The sequence below is a fragment of the Argentina silus genome, assembly GCF_951799395.1.
Source record: "Argentina silus genome assembly, chromosome: 5".
NCBI classification, from domain to species: Eukaryota; Metazoa; Chordata; class Actinopteri; order Argentiniformes; family Argentinidae; genus Argentina; species Argentina silus.
The window spans coordinates 1,833,962-1,859,508 of NC_139659.1; the positions used below are offsets into that span (position 1 = coordinate 1,833,962).

The window sequence follows — 25,547 nt, forward strand, 5'->3', positions numbered from 1 at the left end:
ACGGGTGTCCCAGGGCAATCTCTAGCAGCGCTTCATGGACTTTCATAACCATGTCACAGTTGAGTCCCCTGACGGGAAAGAGGCAGCTCTGCTTCCTCAATAAGAGGCAGCGCTCTGCTTCCTCAATAAGAGGCAGCTCTGCTTCCTCAATAAGAGGCAGCTCTGCTTCCTCAATAAGAGGCAGCGCTCTGCTTCCTCAATAAGAGGCAGCTCTGCTTCCTCAATAAGTGAGCTGAGCCCTGACACCCTCGTTCAGAGTCCTCTGCGGCGTGTGCGTGCGTGTGTGCGTGTGTGTGTGTGTGTGTGTGTGTATGTGTGTGTGTGTGGGTGTGCCTGCGTGTGTGAGTGTGCATGTGCGTGTGTGTGTGTGTGTGCTGCTGGTCAGTGTGTGTGTGTGTGTGTGTGTGTGTGTGTGTGTGTGCATGCATGCGTGTGTTTGTGCTGCTGGTCAACATCATCTCAGACATCCAAAGAGATGCTTGTTTATTTGCATTGATAGCATGAGCTTTCCTAGTGACACTGCTGCCAGGGCTATCTGTCTATCAGGAGGGCTCCCTGGAAAAAGATGTCTTAATGGGACTTACCTGGCTAAATAAAGGATAAAGTAGAAGAAAACTATCAACTGCACCAGCCAAAACACCTCAATAATCATAGCCATGTCCTTTTCCTCCCTCATGTGTGTTTCTGTGGAGGCTAGTGGAGGCTGGTGGAGGTAGAAATCGGAGGACGGCATGAAGAATTCCCTATTCCGGTCCATGCATTACAATGGGCCGTCCTCCGATTTCTACCTCCACCAGCCTCACCTGGTGTATTTTACAATTATTTATTATTGTTTAGCAAATTGATACACTGTCTTTTGCAGATAAAATGTACATCAATACAGTTTCTTTCTTATTTTGGTGTAAAATGAGAATCACTCTTTGTTCAAATAAGTCTGACAGTACACTATAAATGTGTCATATCAACTATTTGATGATGAAAACGTCAAAGAAAGATGTCGTTATCTAAACTCTCACTGGTGGCTGTCCTGTGAAATGCAGCTAGTCAACCTACAGCCAACCAATCTCCAGATGAAATTAAAGATTTCCGAGAAGGAGAAAACCCATAATGGAAAATGTGAGATTGCTATCTGGTAATGTTCCATATCAAACATTTTCCTTAACATATAATGCTGTAACATACTTAAACAGAAATAGGCCATGTTGAATTAGCATATTTACGGTGCATTGAATTTGCATGCTGTATGATAAATATTTCTCATTATATTGTCAGTTGTGGGAGAGTTGATTACACTTTGTACTGTATGTAAATAGGTTGAGTGCTCTGTGAAAAGCATCTCAATATGATTAGAACATCATGACTTATGATTAGAACTCAGGAACCCGGAACATTGTGCAGTTATTGCAAGAGAATGGCAGTCATAAAAGCAGGATTAAATCCTCAGAAATCACCGAAAACAAGTAATGTAATGTCAGAGTAGAGGCCTAGGTTGAAAATGCACAATGTAATACAGTCAGCAAAGCTTAGCGAAAACACCTTCAAGAGATTATGTTACAAAATGGTCCCGAATTTGTGTTTATCTTGTTTCAATCTACTGTACATGCAACACAGCGTAGCCATTCTACTGTGTATGTTTGTCTTCAGTTTCTGCATTCTTTAACCTAAAGTATGAGTCATACTCATCACAGTGGTGGAGTGTATGAATCACATCCTACTTATTCATCAGGCACCTGCTGTCATGAAGTTATAGCATACGTCTCATTTCTGCATATCCACACAAGAAATAACTTTTAAATACCTTTTCAACCATCCAAACACACTGTATACAGAGAACTGCAGTCCAGGTAAATTCAAACACAGACGTATAAAGGCAGTAGCCCACAATACAGGCGTAGTGAAAGTACATTGAAACACACTGCATAAATATACAGTACAGGGGAGGACGGGCTCATTGTAATGCATGGAACGGAATGAGGAGTGATTCAAACACACATTGCATAGCGGAATCTCTCTGATCTCAAACCTAGCGGTGATGGGAATGTCGAGGTCAGACTGTTTTTGTAGTTCGCAATATATCAGCATCCAACTCAACAAGAACCTGCAACCAGGCGAGAGCACGGGGGCGTCGCTGTGACGTGTTGGAACCAAACGTCTCCTTCCCGGGGTACAGTAACTAGCCAGCTGAGCCGAAGTCTCTCCAGGCTCTGGGTCAGCCCACTCCCCAACCCGAGGACCAACCCAAGGACGTTGTTGTTTGTAAAAGGTTGAACGCTAGCGACGAGGTAATCCCTGGTCTCCCATAGTTACACCAGCAGCCTGAGGGCTACAGGAACTGTAGCATGAGGCACAAGCGGCTGTGTGAATTAATAAGCCACATCAAAGCTATCTGCAGTTTATCTTATCGTGAACATGCACTGTATGGAGATGGATCCTTTATGGATGTTTTTACATTATGAATATATACTGCATTCCCGGTCTTGATGAATATGATATTTCGCTTTATATGGATAATCCACATACAACAAAATCAGCTGACGGCATATGTGGTGAGATAAACATGTTCTAATCAACCACCGCCCCCCCCCCCCCCCCCCCCCCCCTCAACACCCCCCCCGGTCAATGATTGCATTTGAAATGTAAAGTTAAGATTGAACTTTACTGTGAGGACAGCCTCACGGTTAAAAACACACAGGCTGAATTTGTTTCGCAAATACCGTAGGAGTGCTTTTTTCTTTTCATTATCAAACAGAAGTTAACTGGTGAGTCGTGAGAGCGGTCGGAGCTGGGAGCTGGAGTGAGATTTCCCTCGAGCAGAAACTCGCAGTGGCACACTCTAGTCTGGGCATGTGCAGAAACACACTGCAGTGTTGTGCAGTGTTGTTGCGAGGGAGAGAGGGAGAGGAGAGGGAGGGAGAAAGGGAAAGGGAGGGAGAGAGAAAGGGAGAGGGGGGTGAGGGAGGGAGAGAGAGAGAAAGGGAGAGGGGAGAGGGGGGGGTGAGGGAGGGAGAGAGGGAGAGGAGAGGGAGGGAGGTTGGGAGAAATGGAGAGAGGGGGGGTGAGGGAGGGAGAGAGGGAGAGGGAGGGAGAGAGAAAGGGAGAGGGGGGTGAGGGAGGGAGGGAGAGAGAAAGGGAGAGGGGGGGTGAGGGAGGGAGAGAGAAAGGGAGAGAGGGGGGTGAGGGAGGGAGAGAGAAAGGGAGAGGGGGGGGTGAGGGAAAGAGAAAGGTAGAGAGAAGGGTTGAGAGAGAGAGAGAGAGAGAGAGAGAGAGAGAGAGAGAGGGGAAAAGTGTGTGTGTGTGTGTATGTGTGTGCTTGTGTGCCTGTGCGTGTGTGCATGTGTGAGAGAGAGACAGAGAGAGAAAAAACTGGTCATGTGCCTGTCTGTCGACCACTGTGGGGTGTCCATTGCCCTGCCTGAGCATCTTCCTGACTGATTTAGGGGATCCAACCGCACACACCAACACAGACCAACACAGACCAACACAGACCAGCACAGATCAGAACAGCCCAAACCACAGCCAGCTCCCCCTTCTCCTGCACCAGCCAGGAGGAGGTGGATGCCCAGAGAGGTGGTTGTGCAGGCTTCATGCACTGGCACCCTGGAAATGGATGGAGAGGCCACTCCCTGGCTCAGCTGCCCCAATCATTCAGCTGGGGGGGGGGGGGGCTAATGGAAGAAGCGTGTCTTGATGTGGCCCATGGAGATACACATACAGGCACAGAGAAGACGACACACAAGTAAACATACACAGCTCAAACACACACACACACACACACACACACACACACACACACACACACACACACACACACACACACACACACACAGACAGACAGACAGACAGACAGACAGACAGACAGACAAACAAACATATACACATTTGCAGGTGCGTACACACTTGCACAGGCAGACAAGACACACACACACACATGTATATATATATATGTGTGTGTGTGTGGCGGGGGCTTTATAAATATATAATAAGACAGACATAGGATCTGATTGTGGCCAGAATGCCTAAGGTCACCCCGAGGCCGCAAACATGACCAAGAACAATAAGGAACAGATTTAAAAGGGACAGCAACAGATAGAAACACCGTGTTAGTCCGGGGGCTTCTCAGACACGGGTGATGTGCCTTTTCAAAACAACACCTACACTCTGACAAATTAGGCCTCATTAGAACCTTGAATACAGGACCAGGGATGTTGTCTAGCTTGATTTCACGGGATTAAAAAAAAAAAAACAAGCCCCCTAAGATCCTACAATGCACAAACCCCTAAACATGTGTCTCCTCTTTACTGGGTCCTTTACAGAGACCTATAACCATGAGTCTCCTTCAGCCTTCAGCCGTTCCTCTGCTTCCTTCTGCTGAGGCATCAAAACAGGTGGAACATAAATGGCACAGCACGCGCACCCCAGAGTCGTGACGCACCCTGGTATTTTTAAAGGCCGTCATCCATTTTGTCGATGATGACGGTGGTGGCTAAGGTGTTCTCTGAGATTCAAGGGCCATCAAGTGGCCAGAGGGAGAACTACACCTAGACAGAGACGTTGGTGGTGGGGGGTGGACGGGTGGACGGGTGGACGGGGGGGTGGACAGGGCTGTGGGTGTGGGTGTGGGTGTTATGCATGCCCTGTACACTGTCACAAACCCAACAGGCTCGAGCTGGAATCATCTCGCTCAAGCAAGTCCTTTAAAAGGAGAGTCTCAAGAAGAGCCACTGTCTGCTCACTACGACCGTGCAGAAAAGGCTTCAGACCAAGGCTGGATACTGATGTTGAACCCACTGATACTGGTGGAATGGTGGAAGGGAAATGATGGGTGCATCATCTCTTTTGTTTTAATCTCAGTCATATCCTTCTGACTAACAACATTCTTAACATACTAAAGTCAATCTCCCCTGACCCACAGATTGGGAGGCCAGAGTTTAAACCACCCCTGCCTCCCCCTGCCTCCCCCTCGTCGTCCTCCTCCTCCTATTCCTCCTCCTCCTCCTTCTCTTCCTCCTCCTCCTCCTTCTCCCCCTCCCCCTCCTCTTCCTCCTCCTCCTCCTCCTCTTCCTCCTCCTCCTCCTCCTTTTCCCCCTCCTCCTCCTTCTCCCCCTCCTCCTCCTCCTTCTCCTTCTCCCCCTCCTCTTCCTCCTCCTCCTCCTCTTCGTCCTCCTCCTCTCCACCTCCAGTGCAGCTCCCCTATCTTCTCTCTTCTTTTTCTCTCCTATCTTCTCTCTTCTTCAAGCCAAACTGTGGATCTTCTATCCAGCTCATTGTCATGCCACACCACTTTCCTGAGAAACAAAAGAGCACTGGGGCTCCATAGCGGCTGCTGCTGCTGCTGCTGCTACTGCTGCTGGCCTCTGCCCTCCGACACACACACACACACACACACACACACACATACACACACACACACACACACACACACACCCACACACACACATACACATACCCACACCCACCCACACACACACACACACACACACACACACACATACACACCCGCTGGGGGGATGATCTCAGCTCTGGGTCACAAGTGGTGTGGGGTCAACAGACAGAGATCCCGCTGGGTCATACCCTGGCCTCCCACTGCATACAGTATGTCTAACATCATGACTGTGTTTACCAGGAGAATGACTGGGTGCTGAACTTTGAGAGGGAGTGAAGGAAATCTGTATGGATTTACTGTAGAATGACATTCAATTTTCAATTTGGTTTGGTAATCTGTGGATATAATTGTTGTTATGGACAGTTTATACAGTTTGGATGCCAGAAAGGTTACGCTGCACAGCAGTACAGTCAAAACAAGTGTTATTACACAGTTATTACAGAGTATTTCAGAAATGAAGTTCATGAAACAAAAAGGTTCTTGTTAGAACACTGTTAACGAACGTTGTGCTTGGTGTAACAAGGCAGTCTAGCAACACCCAACAATACAGTCTGTCACATTATCACAACAAGGCATTCGCTGCGGGAAATATAACCCTGCTACCATCCTAGCTGGAAATGAGTTCAACACAATGTGAAAGCTAATTGAAATGTTGTCTGTTCTTAGGCTATGAATTTTTCATTGTTGCCTAACTTAAGTCTGGTTTTCCTCTCCTGCCTCTCATTTCAATTCAAAACACACACATTTCTAAACTACAATAAATATGTCAGTCACCAGATTTGCACAAACCACAAAGGAGAGTGAGGCTTACTTTTCAAAGTGAAACTGATGATGTGCACATATCTGGTCTAAGCAAATGTAGCACGAAGAAAGATACAGCACAAGGAGACATGCATATCCAAGAGAAACAACCGATTGATACATAATTCATGTAAAGCCCATAGCCTATTGTCCATAAATCACACCATACTTTGCTAATATACAACACTATAAAACGTATAGCAAATATTGTATCCTTTAATAATACCGTACCTTGACTGATTATTCAATATGCGTTTATTTTTTCGGATAAATGTCACTCCATAAGTCAAAGCAAGGGAGTTTACCGATTTATCTTCGGCCACGGGGTGGTGGCAGAGATGTCAAGATCATTGGAGCCAACATTCCCGCGTTGTGTGTGTGTGTGTGTGTGTGTGTGTGTGTGTGTGTGTGTGTGTGTGTGTGTGTGTGTGTGTGTGTGTGTGTGTGTGTGTGTGTGTGTGTGTGTGTGTGTGCGTGTGTGTGTGCGTATTTTACGCTCGCGTAATGATTTAGCTATACGAGTGTAATGATTTGGAACTCATTACCTTTATATGAGAGTCTCATGCTTCAAAGAATCTCTCACGGATGGCTGTGCTTTTCATCTGGTCAGGTTTGTTGGTAGCCTAGAGCTGGCTCCTCATAGCTCGGCAAAAGTTTCAACTTGCACGCTTCGAGTGAGTCGTGTGATAAGAAAGTGTGGGAGTAGTTGAATGCAAAAACATCACCTATTAGGCAATAGCCGTAATTATGAATGTGAAAGCAAAGAAAATTCAGCCACAAACCCTTGGTCGGCGGTGGGAGGGACCGCAGAGACAGTCCGCAGTGGGGATCTTAAGTTGAGGCAGCGGCTGGAACTAACTGTCCAATCACTTCACGTCTCCAATCCTCGGGTCCTGTACTATTGTCGGATACAGGGGATACAGGTGCTTGGAGGCGACTGGATCTGAGGATGAACTCTAAAGGCAGAGGAACTCCTCTCATGATAGCTGTGATATTCATGTTCTTCTCACGAGGTTTGCTTTGGACTTACAGAGAGGATCAAGATGACACAGACAGGTAGGCGCGCTGTTACTGTTATTGATTGATTGACGTGACGCCCGCCGTTGTGCTGCTGTGGACGCAACGCATGACGCGGACTAGTTGGGCCAGAGATTGTTTCCATTAATAATTCATATAGGCCTAATGTCATTCTCTTTCAGTGAAACCTGTTCTGAAAATAAGATTGCAACAACTAAATACCCTTGCTTAAAATCCACTGGAGAAGTGGCAACATGCTACAGGTAGGTTGATTTCCCTTTTCGATATAGTCGGACTCAATGCAATATGATGTGTAAGAAATTAGATTATCATATCGCAGTTCTATTAATATTGTTCAAGTTTAAGAAAGATGCATGCATTATTATTATTCTGATGTACCATGATTTCTCATAAACCTTGAGCCTTGTACCAAGTTGTAACTGCTGAATAGGCTATAATCTTAAAAAAAAAAAAAATTCAATATGACCAACTCTAAATTGATCAAACATATTGATTAACACAAAAGATGAAAAACAGCAAGTAGTAGAGCCATATTACAATACAGAGATTATAACAGTGTATATCATGCATAAACCATTATTTATTGTAATTATGTAATCATTGTAGTTCGTCATCATTTCTATCTGATTGATTTCAGAGTCAATTATGTGCAGTTTCACCTGAACCCTCTTTCAACAAAGCAACATGTATCCATGCATCCAAACATCCAAACATCCATTGTAGTAGGCACACCAAGTTGTTGAAAGATAGCAATGGAGGCTGGTGGAGGTAGAAATCGGAGGACGGGCTTGTTCCAGTCCATGCATTACAATGAGCCCGTCCTCCGATTTCTACCTCCACCAGTCTCCACTGATATATATATATATATATATATATATATATATATATATATATATATATATATATATATATATATATATAGAGAGAGAGAGAGAGAGAGAGAGAGATATAGATAGATAGATAGATAGATAGATAGATAGATAGATAAATAGATAGATATAGATATAGATATAGATATAGATATAGATAGATAGATAGATAGATAGATAGATAGATAGATAGATAGATATAGATATAGATAGATAGATAGATAGATAGATAGATAGATAGATAGATAAATAGATAGATATAGATATAGATATAGATATAGATATAGATAGATAGATAGATAGATACTGATATATAGATAGATAGACTCTCTGTGTTTCCTCTCTGACACTAGCATATATATGGCATGTTAGGTAAACACTCTTGTTGTGTCCTGAAACTCTGTCAGTGAAAACATACTATTTTTTGAAGTTTCAGGGATTAAGGTGTTGGAGCCCTAATCTCACTTAATGGCCACAGCCTACAGCAGAAGTAGGCCGTAGTTCAGCCTACAGCAGAAGTGGGCAGAGTACTGAGCAGACCACAACCTAAGTATGCTGTGACACACCGTTTCACGGTTATGTCCCACGGCCATCAGATGTGGTGTTTAAATGATTAGTGTGGTTTATGGTTATTGGCAGGACTGCCCTGTTGCTGCCATCTTGTTTATTTAAGAAGAAAGGCGGGGGTGTTAGGAGGAAGAAAGGAGTCTGCATAGCTCAGGGTGCATTTCAGTCCACCTGCATTGTACAAGTTAACACATGACTGCTATCAGCTCTCTGTGTTTCTCTGCACGGTGGTGAAATTAAATCTTATCATCATGCCAGACAGACATCGTTTTGGAGCTTATCATCACAGACTATTTGTACAAACATGTACAAACACACAGGCTTTTTTTGTACAAACATACAGTAGAATGTAAGTAGCATTTTTTCTTTCGACATCTTTTGAGTAATCATGGATGGAGTCGATACAAGTTACTGATCAACTTTCAACTCTGAGTGGATTTCAAATTCATTCCTTTACTGATGAACAAACACTCGATAGGGTATCCTAAGTGGCACTTACATGACAGTATAATTTCATGCCGCAAAAGGTTGTACAAATCCTATTATGATTAAGATAATAACAAAGGACGCACAATCAGGTTGCAGACCTCACATCACCTTTTGGTTCAAAGCATTAGCAATGCCGGCCGTATCATCTGTTCATGCCCTCAGCTCACTTCCATTAGTCTGCCGCTGTCAGGCAGTACCTCTGGCCACCCTAGGCCACAGCAGTAATGTGTCACAGTCAGAGCAAGAGAACAAGCAGCCCTACCACAAGGCCACGGCCTGACTCTGACCCTGTCTGTCTGGCTGAGAAATGACTAACGCATGGGTACAAGTACAGGCACATTTTACCCTTGCTTTTACTGGGTTAGACACCTCCTGTTTTAGGTGGGCAGAGCGCTACTGCAACTTTTATACAGAGGGAGCTCTATTTGCATTTGTTTGGATTGAGTGACTGGTTGAGGAAACAGGCCGATTAATAATGTGCTATTATGTTTTATTGGCTTGCTCAATGAAACCCTCCACCACTTATTTTCTGAGTGAAAAAACAGGATGGTAACAAAGGTTCTGAAACAGTTTCTGAAAATCACAGCATGAAGCTTGGTCCCTTACAATAACTGTAGATGATAAACAGTTTATATGGGTGTTGTTTATTGCATTGGGCTGGTTGGTTTGCGATTACTTGAGGCAATGATTACACTGACTTGAGTTATTGTGTACACTAGCTTAGCTGGTAGCCTGCTACACCCAGGCTGTTTTGGAGAGGCAGAGAGAGCTCAGCCACGCTCAGAGAAACGGAGCATTTCCAGCACTGCAACGGTCACACGTAATTGATATGTGGCGTGTGTAATTGTTGCTTTGTTATTCTTCCAAATATTTCTGGTGGTCTTGAGCGGTTTGTTGTTTGCCCCTCTTCTCCCCCTCTCCCCCCCCTCTCCTCCCCCTCTCCCCCAAGCATTCCACTGCTAAATCAGTTTACTCTAAAAGGACTAAAGGCCGTAAGAATCAGCAACTCAGTGGATATCTCCTCTCCTCCACCCCCCCCCCCCCCCCCCTGTGAGGCAAGACGGCCATGAACCCCATGCATGTACTTCATCTGACCCAAGAGCTTCAAGTTCTTCATCTCCGCAAAACTATTTTAATTAGCCATTCAAACAAATGCAGCACCAATAGTCCTGGAGACAAGTGTTCCCCCCCCCATCGACTCACTAGAGATGTTATTTTCCATCTCCTGCAAAGGACAAAGAGTCGCTCTGGTTTAGTTTTGAAAACCCAGTCTTGTACAGAGACTACGGGGAATACATGAAACTGAACGTCTGCAAAAACGTCTTTCTCATAATGAACCCCAGTCAAACAACATGACAACTCTTCTCCACCTTGCCAATAGTTATCCGTTCATCAGAAAGACGACCTCAGAGTTGATTATTCAGCTTGACTCTGGAGGATGATAGCTCTGAGACTCGCTGCTGATTCCATCTCCTGTTTACTTGCAACATTCAGGTCAGCTTTTGAACTGCAATTAGATGTTACTTTACGTGCCTTGAAATAATCCGCCCCCCCTGAGGGGTATAGCATTGTGCACTTCTTCTCCCTCCAAACGTCTGTCAACAAGGAAAAAGGCCTGTGTTTGCTGTCGTGGAGCGGGCGGCCATGTTGTCATCTCTCCTGTGACTGTGATGATGAAGGATCTTGCTGTAGCACATCCTGATGATACAGTCTCTCTCTGTGTTTCTTCCAGATCTATGGTTTGTTCCATTGGCTGGGTGAGAGGATGTTTGGGGTCATGATTTCACTGTGAATGTTCTTCTGAGGAAGGTGGAATTAAAGCATTGTCATGCAAGCAATCAAGGGTGTCAATCAAAGTGTTTCTGAAAACCTGAAAGCATTCTTTATTCATTCACTTTATTCACTTATTCAAGGCTTTAAGGCTGATGTTTCTACCTGTCGGTTGAATTTGTGTTGGTTGAATGCATAAACAAATCAAGTAATATCTTGAAAAAGAGTGAATTGGAATCAAGCAACATTTCAATGGGATAGTGGTCACAACAAAGACCGTGGTAGTTGTGGTGTTTCCCAAGAAAGCATAGTCTTTTCAAAGCATGTAGCATCATGTGTGGAGCTGAAATATTTGCTGTAATTTGCCAAATATCCAGTTTTTATTTCTATTGGTTCTGTTATATCTCTGTTATAAGTCTCAAACTCAAATCAGGCATTTAGAATGTCACGAAACAGAAAGTTGATTACTCTCCCTAAAAAAAGGGGAAAGCTCTGTGTAAAACACTTTTAAGTTTGACGGAAATATTAGGCAATTTGCAGTGATTAATATCCGCCACAGTCATCCACTCCAGATGTTCTGTATTAGAGGAAACCTTATCATTAGGCAAGCTCTTGATGCATGTAACTGAAAATCCTGTCATCTTCCTAGTAAAAGACCAATCAGAGAAATTCTCCAGAATTGAGCAATAGCTTTTCATGGCAGGCAGTCACAGAATACAGTGTGCTCAAAACTGGCGATTGTGTAACAGGAAATGTGTATGATTCTTTGTGCACTGCTTTAGCCCCCCATGGGGCCCAATCGCAGTGCAGTGATGATGAATTTGCTGTACTTTGTATTTTATTGTAAACAACATTCTTAAGATGAATTCACTTGTGGGTTTTTCTGCTTCCAAAAACACCGAAGATAAAGGGTCTGTAGAAGTTAATGGAACCATGGTTTGATGTATGAATATCCCACTGTTACTCAAGTTACCAAGGAATCCAACGGTTTTTTCCCAATGCTGGATTTAGCATACCATTGGCAACAAGCATGTTACTGAATCAATACATCTACATGATAAGCTATTGTTATTTAAAGTGGTTATGAATGTTCTAACTAAGTAAGTATGTGGAAATACCTTTTGTAAGGCAAAGCCAGCATCTGAATATTTCCCAACAGCTCTTGGAGTGAAACAAGATTTGCTCAAATTAGCTACAAGCAGATGGTCTCTGAGATAATGCTGATGAAAACTGTTGCAATAGAAACATTCAAATAGATTTATAATACCTGGCACTACCTTGCTCTGTTAACACGCTCTCATGGAATGGTTGTGGTTTGTACAGTCGTAATCCAGGCTCCCTGTCTTTCTTCTCAACATGTTCGGAAAGCTTAAGAACATTTGAGGCTGAAGGGTGTTAGCGGAGTCCTCCCGGTGGAGACCTCAAACCTGCTCGTCACCCTCTCAACCAGTCAACAGGCAGCTCAAAACGGAACAGCCAATCATTTTCACTGATCCTCACATTTTTCAAAGCATTTCACTACATCAATTACGGCTGTATGCGATGTACCTGTCAAATAACATTTGAAATTTGATTTGAGGTAGTTCTCCAACAACCAAATTACAATACCAGGAAAAATAGAAACCACTTCAGAAATGGCTATTTTCAAAAATATACCTTTCTAGAAATGTTAGTTAAGTTGATTGGCTAACACTGACTAATTTGGTCTTTTAAAGAATAAGAAAAAAGGGAAAGGGGGGTGTTGTTCTCGAAACATCACTTCCGCTCTAAGCCAATCAAAATGTGGCCTTTCACAGCCAGAGCTCTATACCAACTGACTCGGTGAATAACAGTTTCTCCAGACCTCCAAAGGAGGCGTGAGAACAACGGGATTTGGAGGTGTGGCTACATGAGATGAGTACAGTCGCAACTGCTAGACTAATATTGTTATCAAGTGTTTGACTGTGGCTCCTGCATGCAACACTTGCAGTCCTGTATCATAAGCTGGATGTGCAAATGTTGACGTTCAGTAACTCATTCACAAGAATGACATAGTTCATAATTGAACCAGAACCCTGACCCACCCTTGACTTGGGACTGTGATTTTAATAGAGTGATGAGACACTTAAAATCCAGCTGTTTTGTTCTGAAACATCTAAACCCAAGAAAAGACATCATCATAATCTGTTTTCACTCAATGTTGTTAAAGGTTTGAAGCCCCTCCTCAGTTAGATAGTTGGTGTTGACTTGTTTGATGCGGAGAAGTTAATGGAAATCCTTTAGAAAGGGCATTCGGTTCTCTGGTGTGGGTCTAGGGCTGGACTCTCAGGGTTCCTCCCGTGTTGTTGAGAGGTCATAGGTCAAAGGTGTAAGCGAGGGAGTTTAGCTGTTGTATGAAGCAAATGATCCCACATGTCACATTTCAGCGGCAGTGTTTATAGGAGCGGAGAATGGAGATAACCTTGTCTACTGAAGTCATGACTATGGCTGCTGTTATTGTGCCACACTTATCGTCATGGTTACCCTAAGCATTTAATGAGATACTCGCCTATGACCAGACAGGGATAACGTCTTAAATCCTACCCGTCCTCAGTGCATGGCGGCAAGGTGCGAAGCCTTTACAAATCCCCACGTATCTGTCATTGTATTGTAGTTAGTCTCACTAAGTCCGTTTCAGTCTGACGGCGCACCCATCAGAACGTGCTGATGGGAAAGGGCGCGTCAGGTGAACTTTACCAGCGATGCGCAGACTCTACTGACGAATAGAGAGGAGTGCTTCAAATGGAGGCGGGGATTTCAACCCGTTTTTTTTATTTTTTAAATAGATAATTGAATGCCCGCTGTTCACCTACGAAATGCTGGCATCGAGAACTTCTTCAGCCAACTCCATGTTCTCATTTAGTGCATGGTCAGAGGAGCAGTGTCGTGGCGTGCAATCCAGGTGGAAGTGACAGCAAAAATGTTTCGAGGGGTGTGGACTTCCTTCCAACAACTTCCAACAGCCCTTTTTACTCCCTGTACCTGGGATCATATTGTAGTAAACTTTTTTGTCCCACGTTTTTCTTTTTTTCTTCTTCTGTTCATTTTTAAATATATTTCACATCTCACCTCATAGTGGGATCCCTATGCCTAAGTCAACATGAAGCCGTCACCTGGGATCAGATATCAGTGGACAAGGTGTTGTAAGATCCTCGTTAGAGCACTTCGAGAAGCAATAGAAGCAGTGGTTTATGGGGGAGGGAAGCTGACTACTTCCATGCTCTTCCCCCCAAAAAGGAGTTAAGAAATGGCGTTGAACTTGAGTTATCCTGGCAAGTGTAGGGGAGGACATGTTGTTAGTGTTTTGAAGACATTCCTCTGTGATGCATGTGGAACACCAGCACCCTGGCAGCACGTTCCTCTGGCATATCTCCACCTGCCTCCTCCTCATAGAAAACCTCTCTCTGAATTTCAAGGTTGTTTTAGTCTATACAGCTCGCCAGCTATTGAGCCAAGATGTTCCATTCATCACGGATTTACACACAATATTCCAAGCACAACTTTCAGTTAGGATGGGGATCCAGTCAGAGATGTGACTTGCATCTCAGAGTTTACGTTAGGCTTAGATAAATCTCTCTTTCGCTGGCCTTTTCCAGACATCAGGCGCAGTCAGGCACCCCGTTTGGGTAAACAAGACTCCTGTACATAGGGTATACATCTCTTCCATGTACATCCCGAAGGGCTCCATTTTAAACAGTTGCAGTATGCTGTGATCAGCGTCACTTACGCCAGGAGTGTTCTTCAGAGACATAAGACACCGAACTACAGAGGCCAAACTAGGATGGGACTTAAATCATCAGAAGTCGGTTTTTCAAAAACAATCTTTAGAATGTTTTTCATGTTTGATGGTTATATTAGACTTTAGAGATCATTTCATGTTGATAGTAACTGATGTCATCATCTTGGGTTCCGCATAGTCATGAAGCACATAACAAGACATCATTTACAATGAGGAAAAACAAAGATTGATTTATTGTAATGCATTCTGTGGCTCAAATCCTTACTTGCAAATTGCTGGATAGAAGATTTCATTTCTTTGTATTATAAATGATATTAAATAATGTCTGTCATTTCATTGGATGCTGTTCAGGAATAGTTGTGTGCTGTTCAGTATTATCGAGCATAATTTGATTTGTTTCCATAAAAACCCATTTATCCATCTGTTTCCATTTGTATGGGCTTTGTAATACAAAACACGCATCTTTCCAGTAAAGACCATGACTTCACAAGTTCAAATACCTTCTGATGGCTTGTGATGTCTTAAGTGTTTTTTATCTGAAGTTCACATATTTTGTTTAGATTGGGAATTGAACTTATTTCCCCAGTTTGACATACCTTAGCAGCTATCAAACACAGGGAATTATTTGGGGGACTGATGATGATTGATGTTCTCTCTATTACGCTCCCCAAATCCTCTAAGACGTGAAATAGATTTAACGGTCCCAGGGACTCCTAATATGAGATGGCAGTCATTGATATGAAGGTGTATGGAGGCTGAAAGTGAGATGTAATTCCCAGAAATCAAAGGATTTCATAATGTTGAGCGATTATATGAGGAAATCCAATAGGCTTATCCGTATTTAACTATCCCTTGTGTTGTAACTCAGAATATGACATGTTGTGTGGCTTGCTTTGTGGAAATCACAGTGGGGTAGCTCATGATACACAACAATATTGGCAACCTTAAATCATAAATGTCAAGGTTATTGTTTTACTGGTATATCAATATCTTACACTAGGGTGTGCTTTGTCAAAGTTATCTTGTCATACTCTATTATAATGCCATTGTAAACTATTGCAATATACTGTGCATTTTATAATCTGAATTTCAATGTCTGAGTACTTTTTCAACAAAGCGGGCCTATTAAATTGACCATACCATACTACATTGTATAATATGTAACATGTCCTCAGCTTTATTGAAAACACATTTTCATGATCTTTTAAAATCATATTCAGTTCTAGGTTCTAGAGACAATTTGCCTGCATAAATCATTGCTTTCTGCTCACTCTGCTCTGTTTGTGCGTTGGTTCACCTTTTCCCAACCCTGTTGCTGTTTCTCGTCACGGCTTTTACAGTGAACCGGTGTGTGGTTATGCTACTGTCATGCTGTGGTTATGCTGTGGTCATGCTGTGGTTATGCTGTGGTCATGCTATGGTTGTCTTGTGTTAGCACATTGGGTGGTAATCTCTAAAGCAGAGGTTGTGTGGCCTGGCCTCCCTGCCCTCAGGCTAGGCCTCCTGGGTCATGTAGTTTTGAACAATAGAAGGTACTTGCTCTACCTCCAGGAAATGGTGGTGATGGAGGACCCCACACATCATAAGGAAATGAGATGTACTGTAATGTCAGGTTGGTATGGTTACTAAAGTTAATTACAAGACACGGATAGAGACACTTTGACTTTAAATGTATTTATTCAGGGGAGTCCTTTTGAGACCAAGGTCCCTTTTTCAAGGATGCCCTGATTACAAAATATATACCACTATAATATCACTATTATCTACATCAAGATTTTAAAAGTACACAATTTACACACTATCACAAAACAATTTTACAGACAACAGTCACTTTGAGCTGGATATCATTATTCAATCATACCAGACTGCATTCTACCGTCCACACTCCACACCGTGCTCTACCGTTCTACACTCCCCAGGAGACCTCAGGATAGACACTGCCAATTGTGTACAATTATCTTTATCAATTCTTTCACAAATAATCGTTACCAGTCACAAAGACAAAAGGAAAAACTAAAAAAACACAAACAATGCGTGGCGCCTGTTCCTGCCTCCATCTTGCCGTCCCGTGTCATCAGCCCTGAGACCTGCTAAAACAGACAGACATTACAGACAGGACACACCCACACGAGGAGGAGCCATATGTATGGGGTTAATTCATGGTTGTGATCACTCAACAGACCATTTCTGTACTGTACGCTATACTCCTGACCCTGTATTGTGCATAACAGACTGGACAACATGAGTCTCACTGATGTATGATGGTGTGTGATGGTGTTTAATTCACAAGTGTCAGAACAGGTCCTGTTCAACCGAGTTCAGGATCCTTTTCAACTTGACTTAATAGTTTTGGTAGATTAGAATCAGGACAGCGTTCAAACGTCTTGTCTTTGGTGTTGAATAAAGTTAGGAAAGTACAGTACTTCACAGCACCGCTCCATTTTTCTTTGCCTAATTGTTATTCGTCTCGGGGGCATTTGAACGTGTTGATTTATTATTCCCATTAGTAAAGAGAAAAAACTGCTAATTCATCAGTCCTAGAGGACAACTAACAAGCCAAAGGAAATGTTCTACACTGCACCATTAAACACAGCCATACCCAATCATTCTCTATTGCAAACAGCTGCCTGTTCAAGATTAATAAAATATTTGGATATTCGCTTCACATAAAGAGCTTCTTGGCATCACCGACGTCGCCCCCCCCCCCCTATTGTGATCTCACAGGTATGTTTTTAAATAGTTCTATTCAGTCAATCAGTTCCAATTCTGCTTCAGTATCGGGTCTCTGGGGCTGAGCGCCACACCACTCCATGCCAGTCGAGATGGTCCAACTGAAGCGTGCCTATCGTCCTCCCACACCTTGTGGAGGAGAAGTGGACCATTCAGGACTGGAGGTCGCATATGATTGCATTTTATGTGTTCTCGCTGAATCATTGTGAAAAGTTGGTAACATGATATCGGGAAAAAGCCTAAAGCTATTTTAACTTTGTGTGCAGAAAATAGTGAGTGATGTGTTTTTCCATTGTTTTTTTTATTCTTTTCAGCCTGCACAGACAATCAGAAGTTTTAGCTAAGAAAATAGAATGACATCTGCTTTTTACTGTTCTACTGTAGGACCATTGCGGGACTTCATACTCTAAATATTTTCCTTTAGGTTGAATGATTTTCTTTTCAAAGACACATTTTCTGCCACCAACTACTGTTGACATAGGTTCACCTTTCAAGAGGTCGATTCCTGGGGGACCAGTTCATAAACCCTACTTTTACACCTCTCTTTCCACATTGGCTGCCTGTATATATGAATGAGACTGTTTGTTTTATAGCATTTGTCATTTTACTGAAGAAATGTAATTCGCACACCAATATGTCATCGTTGAAGCATGAGTTTTCTCTGCTCTGTGATTCAAAAAGATGGTATGTCAACCAAATCACACGGAACATTCCCCCCTGATATTTTCTTGGACAACCTTCATATTTCTTTCACATTTTCTTATTGTGAATATTGAGGGCATTCATAGAACAGCCATAGTTGTTTCAGGGAATCTTTAGCACAGTACCTGGCCTGTGGCCAGGGGTGTATGGTTTGAGTTAGGGATGGAGGCAGCAGAAGAGGAGACATCTAGACAGTTCCCTGTAACAAGCCATGGACAGACAGCCGTGCTCTCAGTAATATCCTGGGACGTCAGGCTGGGAGACGTCAGGCAGCATACTGTATGTCTTTCTCAATGGTGGTGATGTTGATGATACTGTAGCCAAAGTAGTGGAGGCTGGTGGAGGTAGAAATCGGAGGACGGGCTCATTGTAATGCGTGGAATGGATTTGTATTGATACCAATGGTACTTTAGAAGGGGCATGTTGCTGTACGTGGGTTTGATACAATGCCATTCCTCATTCCATTTCATGCATTACAATGAGCCCATCCTCCGATTTCTACCTCCGCCAGCCTCCCCTGATCCAAAAGCTCAGTAGAGAGATGAGAAATATCCACCTCTTCCGAGTGGGTTGTTTTGTTTCCATTTCTTGGGCATAGATATTTACCGGTAGTTGAAAACAGCCCTTTCTGAATAACACATCACATTGCACATACTGTTTTCCCCCAAGTCTAGGTAATTATCGGTGGTGTTTTTAGGGTTTTAGGGTTTAAGAGATGATGCATGATCTTAAGAGGGATATGACTCCATATTGAACCAGGTTCTTCTCATTCTCTTCGGAGGTCTGCGATTGGCTGATTTCAGATCTCTATCACCAGGATTGACCTCCACTTGGCCTCATTGAAACTGAGTCCAGCGTATGGCAACATCTGAGACCAGGGTAGATTCCACCTTTTAGAGAGGGTTAAGTCGTCTTAAATTAACCAAACCACACACATAGAGACCTCACACAAGACCAACAAATGAGGTTACCAACCTCTTTCAAAGAGCAAAAACTATGTTGAGTTGCCTGTGAGACATATTGACGTATTGCTCCAATTATTGTGCCGTATGGTGGTGATGTTCTGTAGATCTCCTGTGATCAGAAGTGATGATACCTCCCAATAGCGTGTCTGCGTTAATTCCAGATGTTACGCACCTTGACAATTGATGTCATTTGCTAATGTTTGCCAGAGTTTCCCCGTGAATGATAAATGTCTTTAAACAGGGGGAACGAAAACAAGTGGGCTTGTGGATTAAATGAAGCAGAGCATTTGCACAAAATTCAATCCAGAGAGCCTGTTTGTTTTGGATCTGAGGCCGTATCCTGGGAAATTATACTGAATCCATTTGACTGTCAGGATAAAGGAGTGCTGAGTTCAACTGGTCATTAACATATAGGTAGTCTTAATGTCCCGTGTTCAGTGCTCTGATGGGTCTCTCCACTCCATTTCCACTCACGGTGAGGACTAGAGTGGAGGGGTGCAAATGATTGTTTTGAGTAAAAGAGAGGACATGTACTGAGTAAAAGAGAGGACATGTACTGAGTTAAAGAGAGGACATGTACTGAGTTAAAGAGAGGACATGTACTGAGTTAAAGAGAGGACATGTACTGAGTTAAAGAGAGGACATGTACTGAGTTAACCCTCCTATTATGTTAGGGGTCAATTTGACCCGATTCAATGTTTACTGTCTCTAAAAACATGGTTGACATACTTTTTTCAGCCAGATTTTTTATGACTTTTCCTAACTTTATGGGGTAAACATGGTAAACATGAAATGAACCAAAAAAAATTAAAAACATGTCCTGTACACATTTTGTACGCATCGGTCGTGTTGGGGTCATTTTGACCCCTAGCACTATTGTTCTATAAAACCCTGATTTCTATCTCGTTTTTGTTGTGTTGGATGATACTGAGGGCACCTACACGTTCGTCTGTGTGTGTGTGTGTGTGTGTGTCTGTGTGTGTGTCCATCCGTGTGTGTGTGTGTGTGTCTGTGAGGAGAAAACATAGTTCCCACGAGATCTCTGATCATTCAAGAAGCAATGAGAGAGGGAGGACATATTTCCTGCGAGAACTCTGACAGGACTCATAACAACTATGACAGTTCTCATAACAACTATGATAATTCTCACAGCATGGGGGGTGGGGCAAACATATAACCGCGGGAATAATTCTCGCAGTATGTGGGGTGGGGCAAACATAGTTCCCACAACAACACTGATAATTCTCGCAGTATATGGGATGGGGCAAACATAGTTCCTGCGAGAACTTTGATAATTCATGCAACATGGGGGCGGGGACAACCTTATAATAAGGGCTGCACACACAGCCCTCTAAACCATTCTCTTTGCATTTGTGCCTCAACTAAACATTTTGAAAATGACCACCAGACAGAGGAAAAGATTTGCTGCCACTGAGGTTCTGTCACAGATCTTTCAGGATGGAAGTGATATATATGAGGATGTGTCTGAGACAGAGGATAATGTTGAGGAGGACTCTGATTATGCGGCATCCTCCTCTGACGAGAATGAAGCCAGTGAGATAGGACATTCTGACCCTCCTGTGGTTTCTCAAACACAAATAAACCCCCTTGTCATATCTCAACCACCAAGAAACATGACATCCAAAAATGGAAAGCTGCTATGGTCTGGATCCCCAGTTACAAGACAGGGTAGACTGACTGCAGCTAATGTCATCAAAATGGTTCCAGGCCCCACCAGATATGCTAGCAGTCATATAAAAGACATACAATCTGCATTTAAACTCTTTAATGAGCACGTAATATCAACATAAAGCCCTGCAAACACCAAAACATAATTAGTTTTTCATTTTAGGTCAATGAATGAGATAGTACAGTGATTTGCATATTTCGCATATATACAATACTTGATGTATAAGGGGAGGTTGGGGGCAGTCATGTATTATTTACTGGGCTATAAAGATGGTCAGTAGAAAGGCCTAAAGTAGCTGAGAAAGAAACTTGGTTAAGACTTTCCGTTAAAATCATTTTCTGCATGTTTACATTGCTCGGGTCAAATTGACCCGAAACATCAAAGTTGTAAGTTTATTTGAACATAATAGGAGGGTTAAAGAGAGGACATGTACTGAGTTAAAGAGAGGACATGTACTGAGTTAAAGAGGGGACATGTACTGAGTTAAAGAGAGGACATGTACTGAGTTAAAGAGAGGACATGTACTGAGTAAAGAGAGGACATGTACTGAGTTAAAGAGAGGACATGTACTGAGTTAAAGAGGGGACATGTACTGAGTTAAAGAGAGGACATGTACTGAGTAAAGAGAGGACATGTACTGTGTTAAAGAGAGGACATGTACTGAGTTAAAGAGGGGACATGTACTGAGTTAAAGAGAGGACATGTACTGAGGCCATATCGCAAGAATTACAGCTAACTGAGCAGTGTTCATCTTTATTTTTCCAGAGGAAGTTGCAGACCCCCCCCCCCCCCCCCACACACACACACACACACACACACACACACACACACACACACACTCTCTCTCTCTCTCTCTCTCTCTCTCTCTCTCTCTCCCTCTTTCTCTGTCCCTCACTCTGTCCCTCCCTTCCTCCCTCCCTCCCTCCCTCTCGCTCTCTGGGTAATGTATGCATGAATTCCTGCAGCTGCCATGTAGAGTCTGTTTAATAGTGTCTAATACTGCCCTCCCGGGTGGGTCACAAAGTCATCAGAACCGGGCTGCACAGCCAGGGAATCAGCAGGGTCCTGGACCGGACCTCTCTCTCTCAGACAGCCTGCTGGGCCAAGGCGCACAGAGCTGGGAACAGAGCACACACACCTCCTCCCCCCTGGTCTGTCACCGCCACCACGGGGGTAAGCTAGGAAGGCCTCATTCGGTTCTGGAAAAATACGGACCTTTTCCATTAAAAAAGAATGTGCATAGAGAGAGGACATGAGGATTTATCCCTTCAAGATCAAGATGTACTGTAGATTGATCAAACGTTGTAATGTAATGGTACAGGCTTGTTCAGTGCTGTTCTCTAGATGCAGTATATCGTCGGCATGTACTGTGAGAGGCAATTACTGTTAACTATGGTTAGAAGTAGATACATGTACAGTGCAGTATTTGCCATTGATCATTAGTATTTATAAGGTATTTATCCTTCCATGGTGAATCACCCCAGATAGATTGCAGATTGCACTGCAGATTGCTGGAACCATGAAATGCCCCCAGTTTTCATGCTAAATTATTCTCTTAAGTGCTATTGGGTGTTACAGTAAGCACAGACATGTTCTGTAATGGCCTCTATCCAGCTGACAGTTTGCCTGTGGTGGAATATCCACTTTCAACATAATTCACTCTCCACAATGTCTAAAAACAATCAACCGTAATTGTGTTATAACTACCGCAGATAATGCACCATCACTGCAGTCAAAGAATCCTCAACTGCTTTAGCATTCCGTGACTAGCGTAAAAAATCTGTTTTTCCTAAAAGGTATATCTTACCTTTTAGACAGTACAGTATATGTCTAATGTCTGCTCTCCTTCCTGTAACCCCACTGAGTAATATTTTTAGCAGGGCAGATGGTCCTTCCAATATGCCTTTTTTTTAAAGACTAAACATTTGGAAAACAAAAAAGGCATCCAGGCATATTTTGCAAGGTACTGCGCTTTGTAATTTATGTCTTCCTGTAAACCTATTCTCCTAAGGCTTGCTGTTTTGGATACAGAACGCAGAAGTATTTTTCCGACAGTAACAGTCCCCCTTTGAAATACCGTGTGTGTAGTTTTGAGTTTCTAATATTTGCTGTAGCTCTTTCTTGATGATGATGATGATGATGATGATCACTTTATGTTTAAAATAACTGGACACATTTGACACGTTACTTATTATAGACACAATGAGAGCATCTGAGTGAAATGTCTAAACAGGATTGTAAATCCAAACAATATACACTGTACCTTAGCTCGTCAAGGGGCCCTTAGAAGTCAGCTGCCATTTTGAAACAACAACACTCACTTCTGTTGTCGGTCTGTAGTTATCCTCGAGAAAGAGGGAGGTTCTGTCCTACACTTATCCCTAAAGTAGACTGGTCATATTTCCTCCACTACAGTACGTTTATGACTGTGTCATTGCCTCATGGGCGTAAAGGAGATTTATTCTAAATAATAATAGTAATCGAGCATCAGGTTAACACGGTTTAATATTCAGCATCATAAAAGTTGACTGAATGAATGCATGCACAAAATATTCGTCTTCCAAATCTTTTATGAGTTCCAGGTCATATATTGCTTTTGGACGCTGTCTTTGTTTGCGGCATACTGCTGAGTCATGAAAACAAGATGGAGAGGAAAAAGAAAGATGTCTTCTCTTTTACTTACCACTTCCTGTTCCGAAGAATGATGTATCCAATGCTATTTTTGGCTACTAGAATATGTGACATGCAGATAAAATAACATACAGATAAAATGTGAGAGGTCTCGATTAATCTGCTGAGATATTGTGCAGGCTACGTGGGGCCGAGCCAACGGCTGAGTCTGTCCTTGGACCAGGGCCGCAGTCGTAGAAACCTCTCTCTTTTTTTCTCTCTTTTTTTCTTTGATTTAATTTTTTTTTCTTCTCTTTTTTTTTTTTCTTTCACTTGTTTCAGTTGATTATAAGACGTACAAATGGAACACGGTGGTCCCTTCCCGAGCTCAAAGCAACGTACTCCACTTGAACATCCTGGATAATCAGTGTGATTATTTCATCTTGCGTTTGAGGGAGAGTTTTAGTAGTTGTATAGATGTCAATATTTCTATATGCTTCTTGTCCAAGAGAGTTACAGCATCAAACATTGGCAGCTGGAGGAAGATTAACTTACATGGCAGCTTCAATCTGAAGAGAACCAATGTTCCTATAGTGCATTACAGGAGAGGCTGGTGGAGGTAGAAATCGGAGGAAGGGCTCATTGTAATGCATGGAATGGAATGAGGAATGGTATCAAACACACGTTCCATTCCATGCATTATAATGAGCCCGTCCTCCGATTTCTACCTCCACCAGCCTCCCCTGGTCCATTACAAATCCTGTACGGTATTGCTACTGTGCAGTACGTTATTGATATTGGTTGTTACCGATATGACACTTTGTTTATTACAATAGAGATAGAATATCAATACAACACGTTTTGGAATGTCTGTTTTGCTGGGCAGGAATCCAATGATCTTATTGGGCTTAGTGGGCTCTCACACCTGTACCCCACTGCTACTCTGAGGCTGAATCAGTCACACACACCCCAACAAGCACATGAAAATGGCCTTGGAAGTCCCTAAATGTGTTTTCGACTCTACAGGGGAACGGACTCTTAAATGAGGTCTCTTAAATCAATTGCAGGGGGCATTGCTGGAAATAAAGGAAAAGTCAAATCCATCTGGTCCTAGTGCCGAGGAATGTGAGCAATTTGCTGTGCTCAGTCAGCACTCTTGATCCAGGGAATGTTATCGAGAGCCACTAAGCATTTAAGCAGGGAGAAGCTGTGTGCGACTGCGTGTGTGTGTGTGTGTGTGTGTGTGTGTGTGTGTGTGTGTGTGTGAGAGAGAGAGAGACTGTGTGAGTGTGTGTGAGACTGTGTGTGAGACTGTGTGAGCCTGAGGCTGTGACTGTGTGTGTGGGACTGTGTGAGCCTGAGGCTGTGACTGTGTGTGTGTGGGACTGTGTGTCAGGGGTTGACTAAATGCAGTAGAATAACCCTCAGACTCAGAGGAAAGCAGTCCAATAGGGATGTGTCATGAGAGAGAATCTAATAGGAACATCATATGGTGGGTGTATAAAGTCACCTGATGGTGGAGGAAAACATCACCTGTGACGTTCTGTATCTGAACTGTACATCAAATTCAAAGCTATCTAACGGTATTTTTTCGAGTAAAATTGCCAACAAGAAGGGTGAGACTTTGAAGAGAAATACAGTCCATAAATAAAGTCTGTCATACAGTACAATACAGTGTGCGGAATTGTAACGTCGTACCACTAATTCCAGATAGAGGGAATCAGGGTTTTTTGCGTGGAATGCAAAGATGTTATTGTGTAGCATTGGCAGGGATGTTATAAAAATAAGCCACCTCAGAGGGGACCTGTACTCCACATGCTGCAGGCCCACAGCTGTCCCTGCTGTATGGGTGACCCACTTTCATTTAGAACCCTGTGGAAGGAAGCATGGCATGCTGGGAAAGGACAAGGACCCCTTGGTCACTGAAGGTGACATCAGGGTCAGTGTCCATAGCTGTGGGAGACGAGATGGGAACATTTGGTGCTATTCTGTTCTGTTCTGTTCTGTTCTGTTCTGTTCTGTTCTGTTCTGTTCTGTTCTGTTCTGGTCTGGTTCTGGTTCTGGTTCTGGTTTCTGTTCTGCTCTGCTCTGCTCTGCTCTGCTCTGCTCTGTTCTGGTCTGGTCTGGTTCTGGTTTCTGTTCTCTGCTGTCCTGTCCTGTCCTGTCCTGTCCTGTC

The 25,547-nt window shown here is 43.2% G+C and overlaps 1 protein-coding gene across 2 annotated transcripts in view; it reads left to right on the forward strand.

The window, feature by feature from the left end:
* Positions 1-7,053: 7,053 nt before the first annotated feature.
* ccbe1 (collagen and calcium binding EGF domains 1) overlaps positions 7,054-25,547 on the forward strand; it is a 37,023-nt gene continuing 18,529 nt past the window's right edge. For both annotated transcript variants that reach the window (XM_083670547.1, XM_083670548.1), the window contains exons 1-2: positions 7,054-7,240; positions 7,384-7,464. In XM_083670547.1, the coding sequence (XP_083526673.1) occupies positions 7,134-7,240; positions 7,384-7,464 (188 nt within the window). In that variant the 5' untranslated portion in view covers positions 7,054-7,133. The remainder of the gene's footprint in view (positions 7,241-7,383; positions 7,465-25,547) is intronic.